Source organism: Hemitrygon akajei, chromosome 12 (assembly GCF_048418815.1).
Source record: "Hemitrygon akajei chromosome 12, sHemAka1.3, whole genome shotgun sequence".
Lineage (NCBI taxonomy): Eukaryota > Metazoa > Chordata > Chondrichthyes > Myliobatiformes > Dasyatidae > Hemitrygon > Hemitrygon akajei.
This window is the reverse complement of record NC_133135.1, coordinates 22,546,052-22,560,649: the sequence shown is the minus strand read 5'-3', so window position 1 is coordinate 22,560,649 and position 14,598 is coordinate 22,546,052. Positions and strand designations below refer to the sequence as shown.

The window sequence follows — 14,598 nt, the reverse complement described above, 5'->3', positions numbered from 1 at the left end:
AAGGAGAAGGAAGTGGAGTGGGCACAGTCAATGGCTCGTTCAGTCGTGTGGAGAGAAATCTGAATTAAAAAGACGTATTGCAAGTACTGGTTTAGAAGATGTCAACGTCAAAAGTGGAGCAATGGGGATGTGAAAACAAAGCACGGGACTAGTTCTTGCAAGAAGCAGGTTGGGAGTCAGTGGGGAGTTGGGCATCATGGTAGCGTAGGTGTTAGTGTGACACTATTGGATCTCGGGGCATCCCAGATTTCGAATCCAGTGCCGTTCTGTAAGGAGTCTTTGTACATCCTCCCAGTGGAATGGGAGGGTTTTCCACAGGTGCTCCAGTTTCGTCCCACAGTCCAAACACAATGTACCGGGTAGGTTAGTTGGTCATTGTAAATTGTCCCGTGATTATCGGGGTTGTGGGGTTGCTGGGGTAGCACAGCTTGAAGGGCCAGAAGGGCCTACTCCCCACTATCGCTAAATAAATCACTTTTATTTTCAATATTTATACATTTTACCAGATGTATAGGGTGGTGGGGGTGGAATCATTGGCACAGGCAGCATCTATTGTCCATCGGTAATTGCCATCGAAAGTAAAGGTTGTGAGCTACCCTCTTGAACTCCAGTGAAGAATCTCCCATTGGGGATGGCAGTTCCAGAATTCAGACTTGGCAACAATTAAAGATCCACGATCTAGTTCCATGGTGTGGAACTTTGAGAGGCATCTGTGACCGATGATGTTCCTTTACATCTGAAAAACTTGCCCACCCTGGTGGTAGAGATCATGGGTTTGGGAGGTTCTACCAAAGTAACCCTTTCAGTTTTTCACAGGGCACGAGCAACAATCATAGTGCAATTGTTAATCCTCATCCACACCTGGATGTAGCAGAAATGTGAGCAGACCCACTGGTTATGGCAGACTTACATTCTGTTACTACATCCTGTTCCTGGCATCTAACGGATAGTCCCACGGTGCTGTTACAGAAGAAGGCAATGGCAAATCACCTCTGTAGAAAAATTTGCCCAGAACAATCATGGTGGTGACTGTGATCACCCACGTCGTGCGACGCAGCACATGATGATGTTAGTGCTGCTGTTGTAAACAGGCTGGCACCTCAGTTTTAACGTACAGGCTGCTACTGGTTGCAGTCGCTCCTCAGCAATCCAGAATTTGGTTTGTTCCTAATGGTAAAGTGAGGGACATTTTCTAATATTTCCTTACAATATCGGAAGCTAGAGGCATTAAGGAAGCAGCAGAAACGTACAGGGCTGCCGTTTGTAACTTCATGGCCAGGTGCATGGCAGCTGTACATTTTGAACATTAAGGAAGTATAAAAGGAAACGAACTAAGAACGCAGAATATAATACTGCATTTACAGAGAAAGTACCGTGCAGGTAGACAAATGAAGTGCAGAAACCATGGTGAGATAAACTGAGAGACTAAGAATTCATTTTTATTGTCAAAGGGGATCATTCAGGACAAGCTGTACTTGAGTGTGGTGGTATGTCCTCCCAAGCTTGTGTATCTTCTGCCCGACAGAAGGGAGGGGAGGAGAAGAGAGAATGACCAGGCTGGAAGGGGTTCTTGATTACGTTAGCCACTTCCCCAAGGCTGTAGGCATGCTAATGCAAGGGAGGATGATTTTCATGATAGACGGGGCTGTGCTCACAACTCTCCAATACCTTGCAGTCTTAGTTAAGAGCAGTTGCCATATCAAGCTATGATGCATCTGTAAACATTTCCCCACAATCTCCATCCCAGTTCTTCCTCCATTTACCAACCATAACTTCCAACCTCCAGTTACTTTGCCACCTGGCTCTTCTTTGGGCTGTAGGAGGAATCTGGAGCACTTGGAATTCCGAACACTCACAAGGAAGCATGAGAGCACTAGAGGGCAGGATTGCACCTGAATTGCTGGATTTGCAAGGCAGCAGTACTGGTGCTATGGTGGAGCCATATGTCTCTGCTGCTGCAGTACTTCACGGAAACTCTCTTCTAAGCTGCCAGATCTGTTCTGAGTCTATCCCATTCAGCACATTTATAATGCCACACACAAACATTACAGAAGCAAGGCATACACCTGATTTTAAATAAACTTCAGCAAAATATAGCTTGAATCTTCCTCATTCTACTTTTAATATAAGTCACAGTCATTTTTTTTAATGTCTTGCACTATACTGTTGCCACAACACAACAAATTTCATGACATATGTCGGTGATAATGAACCTGATTTTGATGGTTCACATGCGTAATGATGGTTCACTGAAAAGAACTTTCACATTTCATTGCAACTTTTAGGAAACTCTTAGAGCAGGGGTTCCCAACCTGGTGCTCACGGATCCCTGGGTTAATGGCAGGGGTCCGTGGCATAAAAAAGGTTGGAAACCCCTGACTTAGAGGTAGTTTACTGAAAGGTAACTTACATACCTTGTGCAATTTCACCTGAACTAAGTATTTCTAAATGTTGCAATTCAAAATTTCTGCTTTACAGAAAATATAGTGAACATGTACCCTTTGTGGCCACTTTATTAAGTACACTTGGACAGCTGCTTGTTAATGTAAATATCTAATCAGCCAATCATGTGGCAGCATCTCAATACAAAAATATCATGCAGGCATGGTCAGCAGGTTCAGACCAAATGTCAGAATGGGGAAGAAATGTGATCTAGGTGTCTAAGTTGAATGACTGCTGGTGCCAGATGGGGTGGTTTGAGTATCTCAGAAACTGCTGATCTCCTGGGCGTATCACGCACAACAGTCTCAAGAGTTTACAGAGAATGGTGTGAAAAACAAAAAGCATCCAGTGAGTGGCGGTTCTACGGCCATAAGGTGCTTTGTGAATGGGCGAGTTCAGAGGAGAATGGCCAGGCTGTTTCAAACCGACAGTAAGCCAAATAACCACGCATTGCAACAGTGGAGCGTAGAAATGCATCTCCGAACCCACAACACATCGAACCTTGAAGTGGAAGGGCTACAGTAGCAGAAGACCACAACCGGTTACACTCCCGTACCTAATGAAGTGTCCACTGAGTGTGTGTCGTTGATAATAAACCTGACTCCTGCTGGTTCACACAAAATGCTGGAGGAAATCAGATCAAGCAACATCTATGGAAAGGAATAGAGTCAACAGTTCAAGTTCAAGTTTAATTGTCATTCAGCCATACACATGACTACAACCAAACAAAACAGTGTTCCTCCCGGGCCAAGGTGCAAAACACAGTACCAACAGTCACCGCACATATAGTACATATAATTTCAAGGGGTGATTGATATGTTCTTAGTCTTAGGTAGAAGGAGTCTATTTTAGAAAACCTAGCACATTTATTTTTCAACATAGTCCCCTCCTACATTTACACACTTAGTCCAGTGGTCGTGGAGCATACGGATCTCGGACCTCCAGAAAGTGTCCACAGCAGGGGTGATTGATAAGTTTGTGACCTAAGGTAGAAGGAGATGAGTTATACTGCTCTCGTTATATGCACATGCAGTTCAGCTCTTTGAGTGATTATGCAGAAAGTTTGAAGTTAATAACTCATCTCCTTCTACTTTAGGCCACAAACTTATCAATCACCCCTGATGAGTTATTAATAGGTGATACGTAGAAAAGGTAAAGGGCTAAAGAAGATGCCCTTTTCCTTCTTATTCTGGCTTCTTCCTCCTTCCTTTCCAGCCCTGATGAAGGGTCTTAGCCCGGAGGGTTGACTCTTTATTCCTTTCCCATCGATGCTGAGTTCCTCTAGCATTTTGTGTGTGTTACTCTGCATTTCCAGCATCTGCAGAATCTCTTGTGTTTCTAACGGTTCGCATTGAGAGGAACTTGCACTTTTTGCTGCCCCTTTTTATGCAAATAACTTCAGAGATATTTTACTGAGAGTTGCCCTTGTGCCATCTCATCTGAACAAAGCATTTCTAAATGTTGTGATTAGAAACGTCTGCTTTACAGAAGATATGTTAACATACAGATGATATGTAAACTAAACACCGCTTACCTTTTTGTAGATAGGGTTGAACATATTGGAAATAAAGGAATGCCATGTAAAGTAGTTGTTGAAACCGGCTCATGATCAAACAATAGGAAACGTATGACTGGGCAACACACATGCAGCGGGGTCTGATTTTTACCTGTGCTTGAGTCTTTTCTTCAAAGTAAAAAATCTACACAAAAACTTTAAAAGAAAACATTAGTTCTTCTCTGGTCATGAAGCCAACAAACTGTAGTCAGTCTGCTTGTTAAAGACAGTTAGGACCGGATTTCCAGAAATACACTTTTGAAATATGTTCTTCCTTCTTATAAAGGAAATCATTACCAAAGTGTTCAATTTACTACCGCATCTAAGATATTTTACTACATTGTAAAATAACTTTGTTTTGGCTGATAAAGTATTGCATCATAATTCACTGCTAATGGTTTCGAGAACAAAGGCAGTAGAATGTTGATTTACAGTATCACAAATTGTTGGGTGTTCTAATCGATTCTTTAGTACCTTTCATATTTCTTTACCTTTTGCTAGACAAGGATATTTTCAAGATAAATTACCAGTTCTAAATCCGATTCATATTTGGCCCTATGAGATATGGGGCAAATTCTGAAATCAATTGGAAGGCTTTTTTTTTAATGTTGAAAATTCAATTACTTTTTGTGTTCTTGTTTCCATATATTGGTGGCAATGTACAGGTGATTGCTGGTGGTAAAACCAGGTACTGTTGTATCACTTCTAACAAAGGTGACGAATTCCATCAGCTCACATTCTTTAAAAAGACCATTTGCCAGGTACCTCATAGAAGATTATATGGTTTCAGTCTAAGTTCTAAGCACATTTATTATCAAAGTACTTATACATTGTACAACCTTGAGATTCCTTTCCTTACAGACAACTACAAAACAAGAAACCCAAGAAAGAAAATGCAGTTTGGAGCACTGAACAGCACCCAATCAGAGATCGGAAGCCTGAGAAGACATAGTTCACTCGGGTTTGCCAATTGACTAGAAGAGGGCAGTGACTCGCAGCAATTCGGAGCTTTAAGCAGCGGCCAATCAGAGTCCGGGATTGATTGTCAGGGTGGAATTAAAGTAAAGCAGTGAGGCCATTGTCAGAACAGCCATAGTTGGAATTTTGAGGTTTCAGTAAGGAGAAGCTTGGGGCTTGAATGAGAGATGGCAAAAAAAAGCTGTAGATAGAGTTTATTTACCCTGCTGTATTTTATTGTTTTTTTTTCTTTATATTTGCTCAGCTGGAACAATAGAGATGCCAGACAGGATAGTGAAATGCTCCTCTTGCCGGATGTGGGAAGGCAGGGAGACCTCTGGTATCCCTGACAACTACGCCTGCGAGAAGTGCATCCAGCAACAGCTTCTAACACTCTGTGTTAAAGAGTTAGAGCTGGAACTGGATGAACTCTGAATCATTTGGGAGGCTGAGGGGGTGATAGATAGGACATATAGAGAAGTAGTTACACACAAAGTGCAGGACACAGGAAACTGAGTGACAGTCAGGAAAAGGATAGACAGCCAGGTACCTCTGTGGCCATCCTCCTCAACAACACTGTTGAGGGGGAGTGACCTAGTTGAGGAAAATCACAGTGGTCGGGTCTCTGGCACTGTCTGGATCCATGAAGGGAAGTTGGGGGGGTGGTGGAGAAGGGAAGAACTGTGGTAATAGGGAATTCATTAGTTAGGGGAACAGAAACGAGGTTCTGTGGATGAGAATAAAATTCCAAAATGGTATACAACACACACAAAATGCTGGTGGAACACAGCAGGCCAGGCAGCATCTATAAGCAGAAGCACTATTGATGTTTCGGGCCGAGACCCTTCGTCAGGACTAACTGAAAGGAGAGATACTAAGAGATTTGAAAGTAGTGGGGGGAGGGGGAAATGCGGAATGATAGAAGACCGGAGGGGGTGGGATGAAGCTAAGAGCTGGAAAGGTGATTGGTGAAAGTGAATAGCAGGTCTGGGTCAAAATATGATCGAAAAGTTGAAGGGCCGAAGGAATTATAGATGGGGAGCAGCGAGAGAGGGTTTCTTCTCCTTATAGATGCTGCCTGGCCTGCTGTGTTCCACCAGTATTTTGTGTGTGTTGTTTGAATTTCCAGCATCTGCAGATTTCCTCGTGTTTGCTCTTTAAATTCACTACTGCGAAGCCTCTGCCAGTGATGCCTACACTGAAGAAGTTTAAATCTTCTCTTCGACGGGAGTTCAGTGAAACCCTCTCTTGCTGCTCCCCATCTATAATTCCTTCGGCCCTTCAACTTTTCGATCATATTTTGACCTAGACCCACTATTCACTTTTGCCAATCACCTTTCCAGCTCTTAGCTTCATCCCACCCCCTCTGGTCTTCTCCTATCATTTCACATTTCCCCCTCCCTCCACTACTTTCAAATCTCTTAGTATCTCTCCTTTCAGTTAGTCCTGACGAAGAGACTCGGCCCGAAACGTCGACAGTGTTTCTCCCTATAGATGCTGCCTGGCCTGCTGTGTTCCACCAGCATTTTGTGTGTGTTGTTTGAATTTCCAGCATCTGCAGATTTCCTCATGTTTGCTCTTCCAAAATGATATGTTGTCTCCTGAGTGCCAGGATCCAGGATGATTTGGATCGAGAAGTGGGATAGTAAATCGACAGAAGCCATTGTCCTTGTAAGCACCAATGATGTGGGTAGAAAAAGTGACGAGGTTCTACAGGGTGAGTTCAGGGAGTTAGGTGCTAAGTTAAAGGACAGGACCTCCAGGATTGTGATATCAGGATTGGTACCAGTGCCACGTGCTAGTGAGGCCAGAACTAGGAAGATTATACAGTTTAATACATGACTAAAGAGTTGGTGGAGGAGGGAGGGCATAAGATTTTTGGATCATTGGGCTCTCTTCCAGAAAAGATGTGACCTTTACAGAAGAGACAGTTTGTACCTGAACTGGAGGGGGACTGATATCCTTGCAGGAAGGTTTGCTGGTGCTGCACGGTGTGGTTTAAACTAGAATCGAAGGGGGGTGGGAACCAGAGTGCCAGAATGGATAGTGGAGAGGTTGTCGAAGCAGATGTTGGTATGACCTCAAACAAAGTCAGGAACCAAGAGGTTGAGCGTGGTGTGACTAGTGTCTTAAGCTGTGTATATTTCAATACCAGAAGTATCATGGGAAAGGCAGATGAGCTCAGGGCATGGATCAACACCTGGAATTTTGATATCGTAGTCATTGGTGAGACTTGGTTGCAGGAGGGATAGGACTGGTAGCTCAATATTCCGACTTCTGTTGTTTTAGACGTGACAGAGCAGTAATGATTGAAGGAGGAGGGATGGCGTTACTATTCAGGGAAAAGGTCATGGCAGTGCTCAGTGAGGACAGACTGGAGAACTCGTCTGGTGAGGTGTTAAGGGAGGAACTGAGAAATAAGAAAGGAATGACCATGTTAATGGGGCTATATTACAGACCACCCAACAGTCCAAAGGATTTAGAGAAACAAATTTGTTTAGCAGATCACAGACTATTGCAAAAAACATAAGGTTGTTATAGTAGGAGATTTTAACTTTCCACATATTGACTGGGATTCCCATGCAGTAAAAGGACTAGATGGGATAGAGTATGTCAAAGGTGTTCAGGAAAGTTTCCTTAATCGGCGCATAAAAGTCCCATTGAGAGAGTGTGTGTTACCGGATCTGCTATTAGGCCATGAGACAGGGCAGGTGACAGAAGTTTGTGTAGGGGAACACTTTGTGTCTAGTGACCACAGTGCCGTTAGTTTCAAAGAAAACATGCAAAAAGATAGGCCTGATCTGTGGGTTGAGATTCTAAATTGGAGAAAGGCCAATTTTGATGGTATCAGAAATGATCTGGCAGAGTGGATTGGGTCAGACTGTTTTCTGGCAAAGGAGTGCTTGGTAAGTGGAAACCTTCAAAAGTTAAATTTTGAGAGCTTGTATGTGACTGTCAGAATAAAACATAGAGATCACAAGTATAGGGGACCTTTGTTTTCAAGATATATTGAAGTCCTGGTTCGGAAAAAAAGGAGTTACTTGGCAGGTAGGAACATATGATGTACTTATGGAGTATAATGCAAGAGAACACTTAAAAAAGAAATCAAGAGGGCATGAGGTTGCCCTAGCAGACAAGGTGAAGGAGAATCCTAAGGGATTTTACAGATATATTAAGAGCAAAAGCATTACAAGGGACAAAATTGATCCTCTGGAAGATCAGAATGGTAATCCATGTGTCGAGCCAAAAGAGATGGGGGAGATCTTTAAGTAATTTTTTTTTACACCTGTATTTATTCAGGAGACGGACACAGATTCTATAGAAGTGAGGCAAAGTGGAGTTAACTTCATGGACCCTATACAGATTACAGAAAAGGTGTTTGCTGTCCTGTGGCAAATTAAGGTGGATAAATCCCCAGGGCCTGACAAGATGTTCCCTTGGACTCCAGGAGGCAAATGTAGAAATTGCCAGGGCCCTGAGATAATTAGATCATCCTTAGCAACAGGTGAGGTACCAGAGGATTGGAGGATTGCTAATGTCGTTCCCCTGTTCAAGAAAAGCTGCAAGAATAAACCAGGAAATCTTAGGCCAGTGAGCCTGACATCAGTAATGGGAAAGCTGTTGGAAGTTATTCTGAGGGACAGGACATACTTGGATAAACATGGACTGATTAAGGATTGTCAGCATGACTTCATGCATGGTAGGTCATGTCTAAACAACCTTATAGAGTTTTTCAAGTAAGTTGCCAGGAAAGGGGTTTAAGGCAGGGCAGTGAATGTTGTCTACATGGACTTTGGGAAGGCACTTGACAAGGTTCCGCATGGGAGGTTGGCCAAGAAGGTTCAGTTGCTCAACATTCAAGATGAGGAAGTAAATTGGATTAGATATTTGCTTTGTGGGAAAAGCTGGAGAATGACAGTAGATGCTTGTCTCTCTGATTGGAGGCCTGTGACTAGTGGTGTGCTGCAGGGATCAGTCTGTTGTTGCTCATCATCTATATTAACAATGATAATGTGGATAACTGGATGAGCAAATTTGAGGATGACATCAAGATTAAGGGTGTAATGGGCTGAAAAATGGCAGATGAAATTTAATGCAGACAAGAGCAAGGTGTTGCACTTTCTAAGACTAACCTCCCCGGTTGGTCTTACCACAGCAAACAGTAGGGCACAGAGGAGTATGGTAGAACATAGGGATGGGGGAATACAGGTCCATAAATTGTTGCAAATGGTCACAGGTAGATAGCATCATTAAGAAAGCTTTTGACACATTGACCTTTTTAAATCAAAGTACCGAGTACAGGAGATGGGATGTTATGTTGAAGTTGTATAAGACATTGGTGAAGCCTAATTTGGAGTATTGTGTCAGTTTTGGTCTCTTACTTACAGGGAAGATGTAAATAAAGTTGAAAGAGTACAGAAAAAATTTACAAGGATGTTGCCGGGTCTAGACGATCTGAGTTACAAGGAAAGATCGAATAGGTTAGGACTTTATTCCTTGGAATGTCGACGATTGAAGGGAGATTTGATAGAGGTATACAAAATTGAGGGGTACAGATAGGGTAAACATCAGCGGGCTTTTTCCACTGAGGTTTGGGGAGACTACAACCAGAGGTCATGGGTTAAGAGTGAAAGGTGAAAAGTTTAAGGGGAACTTTCTTCACTCAGAGGGTCATGAGAGTGTGGAACGAGCTGCAGGCACAAGTGGGGCATGCAATCTCAATTGCAACATTTCAGAATAGTTTGGATAGGTGAATGAACGGTAGGATAAAGGACTGTGGTCCCAGTGCAGGTTGATGAGAGTAAGCAATTTAAATGTTTTGGCACAGAGCAAATGGGCTGAAGGACCTGCTTCTGTGCTGTACTTTGCTCTATGATTCTATAACCTATAAAAAGACCGTCAAGCACCCAATGTGCAGAGAGAGAGAAAAACAAATCATGCAAACAATGAAAGTAAGCAAATAGCTTTCAGAGCAAAAGTGAGTTCACAGACACAAAAGTCTGGAGCAGCCGGAGTAGGTCATAGTCTCAGCCTAGTTTAGCACATCGCAGAGCAATGGGCAGAAACCATATTCAATACACCACATAACATGTCATAGTCAGTGGCATGAAAACAGACCTTGGCTGACCAAGATGCCAAATCCAAGTTAGTCCCCCTTGCCAGTGTTTGGCCCATAACTTTCTAAATCTTTCCAATCAATTTACCTGTCCAACAGTCTTTTAAAAGTCCTTCTTGTACCTGCTTTAGCCACTTCCTCTGGCAGATCATTCCACATATGTAGATACCACCCGTTCTATAAAAAAGTTGCCTCCCTCAAGTTCCTCTTAGATCTTTCTCCTCTTACCATAAACCTATTCCCTCTAGTTGATTCCCCAGCCCTGGGGAAAAGACTGAGTGCATTCAGCCTAACTACAGCCCTCATGATTTTATATACCTCTATAGATCACTTCTCATTAAGTGATCTATACTCCAAGGAATAAAGTCATAGCCTGTCTAACCTCTCCCTATAACTCAATTCCCCAAGTCCTGACAACATCCCTATAAATCTTTTCTAACCAGTGTAATATTTTCTACAGCTAGAGCTGTGACATTGTCTTGTTTAGCCTTCCAAAGTGTTCTTTTAAAAACATCCAACACTTCCTATACTCCATCTCCAAGACCACCCATTTACTTTTCCTAGCTCCAAAGCCCTGTCTTTCTCCACAGTAAAAACAGCAGAGAAATATTCACTAAGGATCCTGACTCATTTCCTGTGCCTCCCCAGAAAGGTATCTCCTTAAGGGACCCTAATCTCTCTCTAGTTACTCTTTTTTCCTTAATATACTTTTAAAATGAATTTTCCTTAATCTTTGCCAAAGTTATCTGGTCGCATTCATGCCCTTCTGATTTTCCTCAAGTACATCCCTGCATCCCTTATACTCATCCAGGGATTCACTTTAACCCAGCTGCTTGTAACTGACATGTGCCTTTTCTTCTTTCCTAGTCAGTGTCCCTCATCATCCAGCGTTTCCTACTCCTGACAGCCTTGGCCTTCGCTTTAACAGGAACCTGAAGACCTTGATCACACACTATCTAAGCCTTTAAAAGCCTCCCATTTGCCTTGCTCCTTTGACTGCAAACAACCTTTGCAAGTTCCTGTCTCATATTGTCAAAGCTCACCTTGCTCCAATTTAGAACATGAACCTGCAGACCAGTTCTGTCCCTTTCCATCGCTATTTTAAAACTAACAGAACTACGGTCACTGGTCCCAAAGTGCTCTCCTATTGTCAAATCAGTCATTTTCCCAGTAAGTGACTGAGTAGTTCAGTGATCAAAAATCAAAATATTTACTCATACAACATTAACACACAGAAGTTAACATTCACTGTCTTTATTTTTTCTGGAAAACATTAGGAAATGAATTGTAGATATCAAATTATTGCATAACAAGAACATGCCATTTTGTAGTGCATTCCTAGGTTACTTCATTTGTACTGTACATAAAACATTACAAGTTATTTTTATTACAGTATTAATTCAAACATTTCCTAGATGAACATTACTGGATCTACAAGTCTCATAATTAATATTTCCAAATATACAGCTCTCGACAAGACTACAAATTAATTAATAATTCAATTTTATTACAGTATCTTAAAACTGAGAATTAATTACAAACTGAAATATTTAGTGCAGGATAAAATGCATATTGTACAGATTTCTTTTGTAAGTCATCCACAGATCGACAGATGGATTTTAAGAACCAAATTCTACTGTGTCAGCAGTAATCGGCTTAAATTCATAATTCCCTCTGCCATCCATGTGCAGATAATACTGAGAACAAAAGAAAAACAATGTTATAAATCATAAGAAAACCAAGAACAGGTTAGGAGAAGTTAATATGAACAATCATGAAATTAGTACTAATAACCTGCAAAGTATTTGAGATGGAAGCAGGTCTTTCCCACAATAAGGAGAACAATTGGGAAAATGAGGGTGCATTTTGAACCACTGACAGTGGTAGTTACTGTGTTCATAAATATTACTACAGTGGTAGATATGCACAGATCAATTTCTCCCAGTAAATGGTTAAATCATCCAAATCAAATTTTTATGGTAATTTGACATTAAGGGCAATTTATTAAGGTATTAAGACATTTAAAGAGATACTTTCTTCATACAAAATGTACTGCAGGTTGTATTGTTTCCTTCAGCAAGGTTTAAAATGCATGCATATTCACAAATACATACAAATAACCATTATATTATGCACCATTTCATAATGCAGCTCACTTTAGCAGGATTAGGTTCCTAATTACTGCAACAACTTGCATGAAGAGTAGTTTAAATTTAAGTTGCTTAAGGTTGATAAGAATCTAACAATTCTATTCCGGAGTTTAAAGAGACTTTTAGCAAAGGCTTTTCTGACGGACTTGAACCTGAACAATGTTACAAGTTTAAGTGAAATGGAACTAACGTGCCTAATTTAAGTTTACAACTCCAAGGATACAAATTCAAATTAGACAATGCTAACTACTTTGATCTTCATGGGCCATGGTCAAATGAAACTCAAAGCAATGAGGATATCGCCAGTTTGGGTGTAGAAGTTTAACATACCAATACTCAACCTGAGAATGCCAGCGGGATAAAACTAATTTTGTTAAATTAACCTGTTCTTGTGCTTTCAATTCTGTTTTGTTTAGCTTAATCTGCTAAATTTGACACTACTATTACATCAGGCAGAGAACACATTACTCAACACATTACCCATCCTGTCTGCTGGTTACCCTCTCAGAGACAGTTCCCACAAGATACAGTGCCTTGTATCTTGTATTCAGTCTCCAACCCTTTGTTCCCATAAATGACTATTACAGCCAGGGAGTTTGATCAATTTAACTGAGAATTTTTATTTGTGAATTACATGCATCTTTTTTCATAATTACAACCAAAAAAAGGGAAAATTATAAAGCATGAAAAACTAAAATTCCAAAAAATGAAATATTAGCAATACAAAAGCATTCATCCCCCTTTGCTAGTCCTTAGTTGAACACCTCTCGCAGCTATTACAGCCAGTAGTCTTTTTGGATATGTCTCTAATAACTTTGCACAATGTGATAAAGCAGGAGTTGCCCATTCCCCCATACAAAACAGCTCCAAGCTGTGCCAGGTTAATTGAAGAGCAGAGGTGGACAGCAATTATGAGGTCTTGCTAGAGATATTCGATCAGGTTAAAGTCAAGACTCTGACTGGGCCACTCAAGGACATCAATTTTCCTCATCTGAAGCCACCCCATAGCATGATGCTACCTCCAGCATACTTTACAGTAGGGATGGTGTTACCTGGCAGATGATCAGTATTAGATTTACGCCACTCACACAACTTAATGCTGAGGCCAAAAAGTTCCACTTCACTCTCTTCCAACAAGACTCTCTTCCACATGTTCACAGTATCTTCTAAATTGTACTTTGCAAAGTCTTTACAGGCAAGGATATGCTTTTTTTTGCCAGAGCTTCATCCTTACCACTCTTCCATAAAGACCCTTTTGTGCAAGGCCTTAGAGATTGTGGAGCCATGAACTTCACCTCCATTTGCAGCCACTGACTTCTGCAGCTTACTCAATGACTGCTGGCATCACAGTAGCTTCTCTTATAAGTGCCATTTTTCTCTGACGACTAAGTTTAGAGAGGTGGTCTGACCTAGACACTGGGACTGTAGTTCAATATTTTTCCACTTTTTTCACGATGCACTGAGCTCCAAGGTAAGTTGTACTTTGTACCCTTCCCCAGATTTGTGCTTCTCCATCATCATTTCCCTGACTAGACTTGAATACTCTTTTGCCTTCATTTTGGTTTGGTCTGTAGAAAATCTATCATACAACGTTGGATCTTACAGACAGAGAGGTATTTATTCTTATAAATTCATTGAAAACAGGACTGATCCTCCAATTTCCTACATCAACAAATTGGGTGAGTTGGAAGGGTAACAAGGTAATGCACCTGAGGAAAGTTAGTGAAGTAATTACAAAGGGGACGAATTCTTTTTTAGCCTCACAATTGGGGTTTTAAGTTTTAGTAAACTGTTGAAAAGTTTTGGTATTCTTCTTTGGATTTGACATGATGCACTAAGTTTTGTAGCTTAGCTCAAAAATCCCACTTCAATATATTTTAAACTTAGAAACTGAGAAAGAAAATAGTTGTAGTGGCTGAATACTTTTTCAAGCACTGTAATTGTTCAAGATTACGCTCCAGGATAAAGTGCAACCTTGCTAATAACTTTTGTTATCTTTTTTTAAGAAGAATTCACTATTTATTTCATGGATTTTCTTCTGCATTTCCAGTGTGCTGACATTACATTACTAACCTCATGATGAGTCCAGAGAGATTTTCTGTGTGACACAGTGAACAGAGTGATGCCAACCTTTGGGGAAAAAAATCATTATGGATGACAATCATCACAAAGGACAAAATATTAATTGTCAGTAGGCACAAAGTTGTATTATAGAATTTTTTATACCTTTTACTTAAGTCTAAATAGTACAAAATGATGTATATAAAATACTACAAAGTTTATGCATTATGGGAACACAAAGCAATCAGATCAAACATACTGAGCTACAGAAGTACTGTAACTCTTAGCTTTACATTCATAATGCTCACAAAGTACAT

General features: G+C 41.0%; 2 protein-coding genes across 3 annotated transcripts in view; both read right to left on the bottom strand.

Moving 5' to 3' along the window:
• acp5b (acid phosphatase 5b, tartrate resistant) overlaps nt 1-4,251 on the bottom strand; it is a 36,871-nt gene extending 32,620 nt beyond the window's left edge. The window contains exons 1-2 of one of the 2 annotated variants that reach the window (XM_073062380.1): nt 3,977-4,251; nt 2,999-3,092 (exon numbers count right to left, since the gene is read on the bottom strand). In XM_073062380.1, coding sequence (XP_072918481.1) covers nt 2,999-3,092; nt 3,977-4,000 — 118 coding nt within the window. In that variant the 5' untranslated portion in view covers nt 4,001-4,251. The remainder of the gene's footprint in view (nt 1-2,998; nt 3,093-3,976) is intronic. The other variant, XM_073062381.1, reaches the window with a different exon arrangement.
• A 7,057-nt stretch (nt 4,252-11,308) lies between these two features.
• The window catches only part of abcd3a (ATP-binding cassette, sub-family D (ALD), member 3a), a 59,161-nt gene continuing 55,871 nt past the window's right edge, over nt 11,309-14,598 (bottom strand). Inside the window, exons 22-23 of the mRNA XM_073062721.1 lie at nt 14,294-14,350; nt 11,309-11,767 (exon numbers count right to left, since the gene is read on the bottom strand). Of these exons, the coding sequence (XP_072918822.1) occupies nt 11,690-11,767; nt 14,294-14,350 (135 nt within the window). The 3' untranslated portion in view covers nt 11,309-11,689. The remainder of the gene's footprint in view (nt 11,768-14,293; nt 14,351-14,598) is intronic.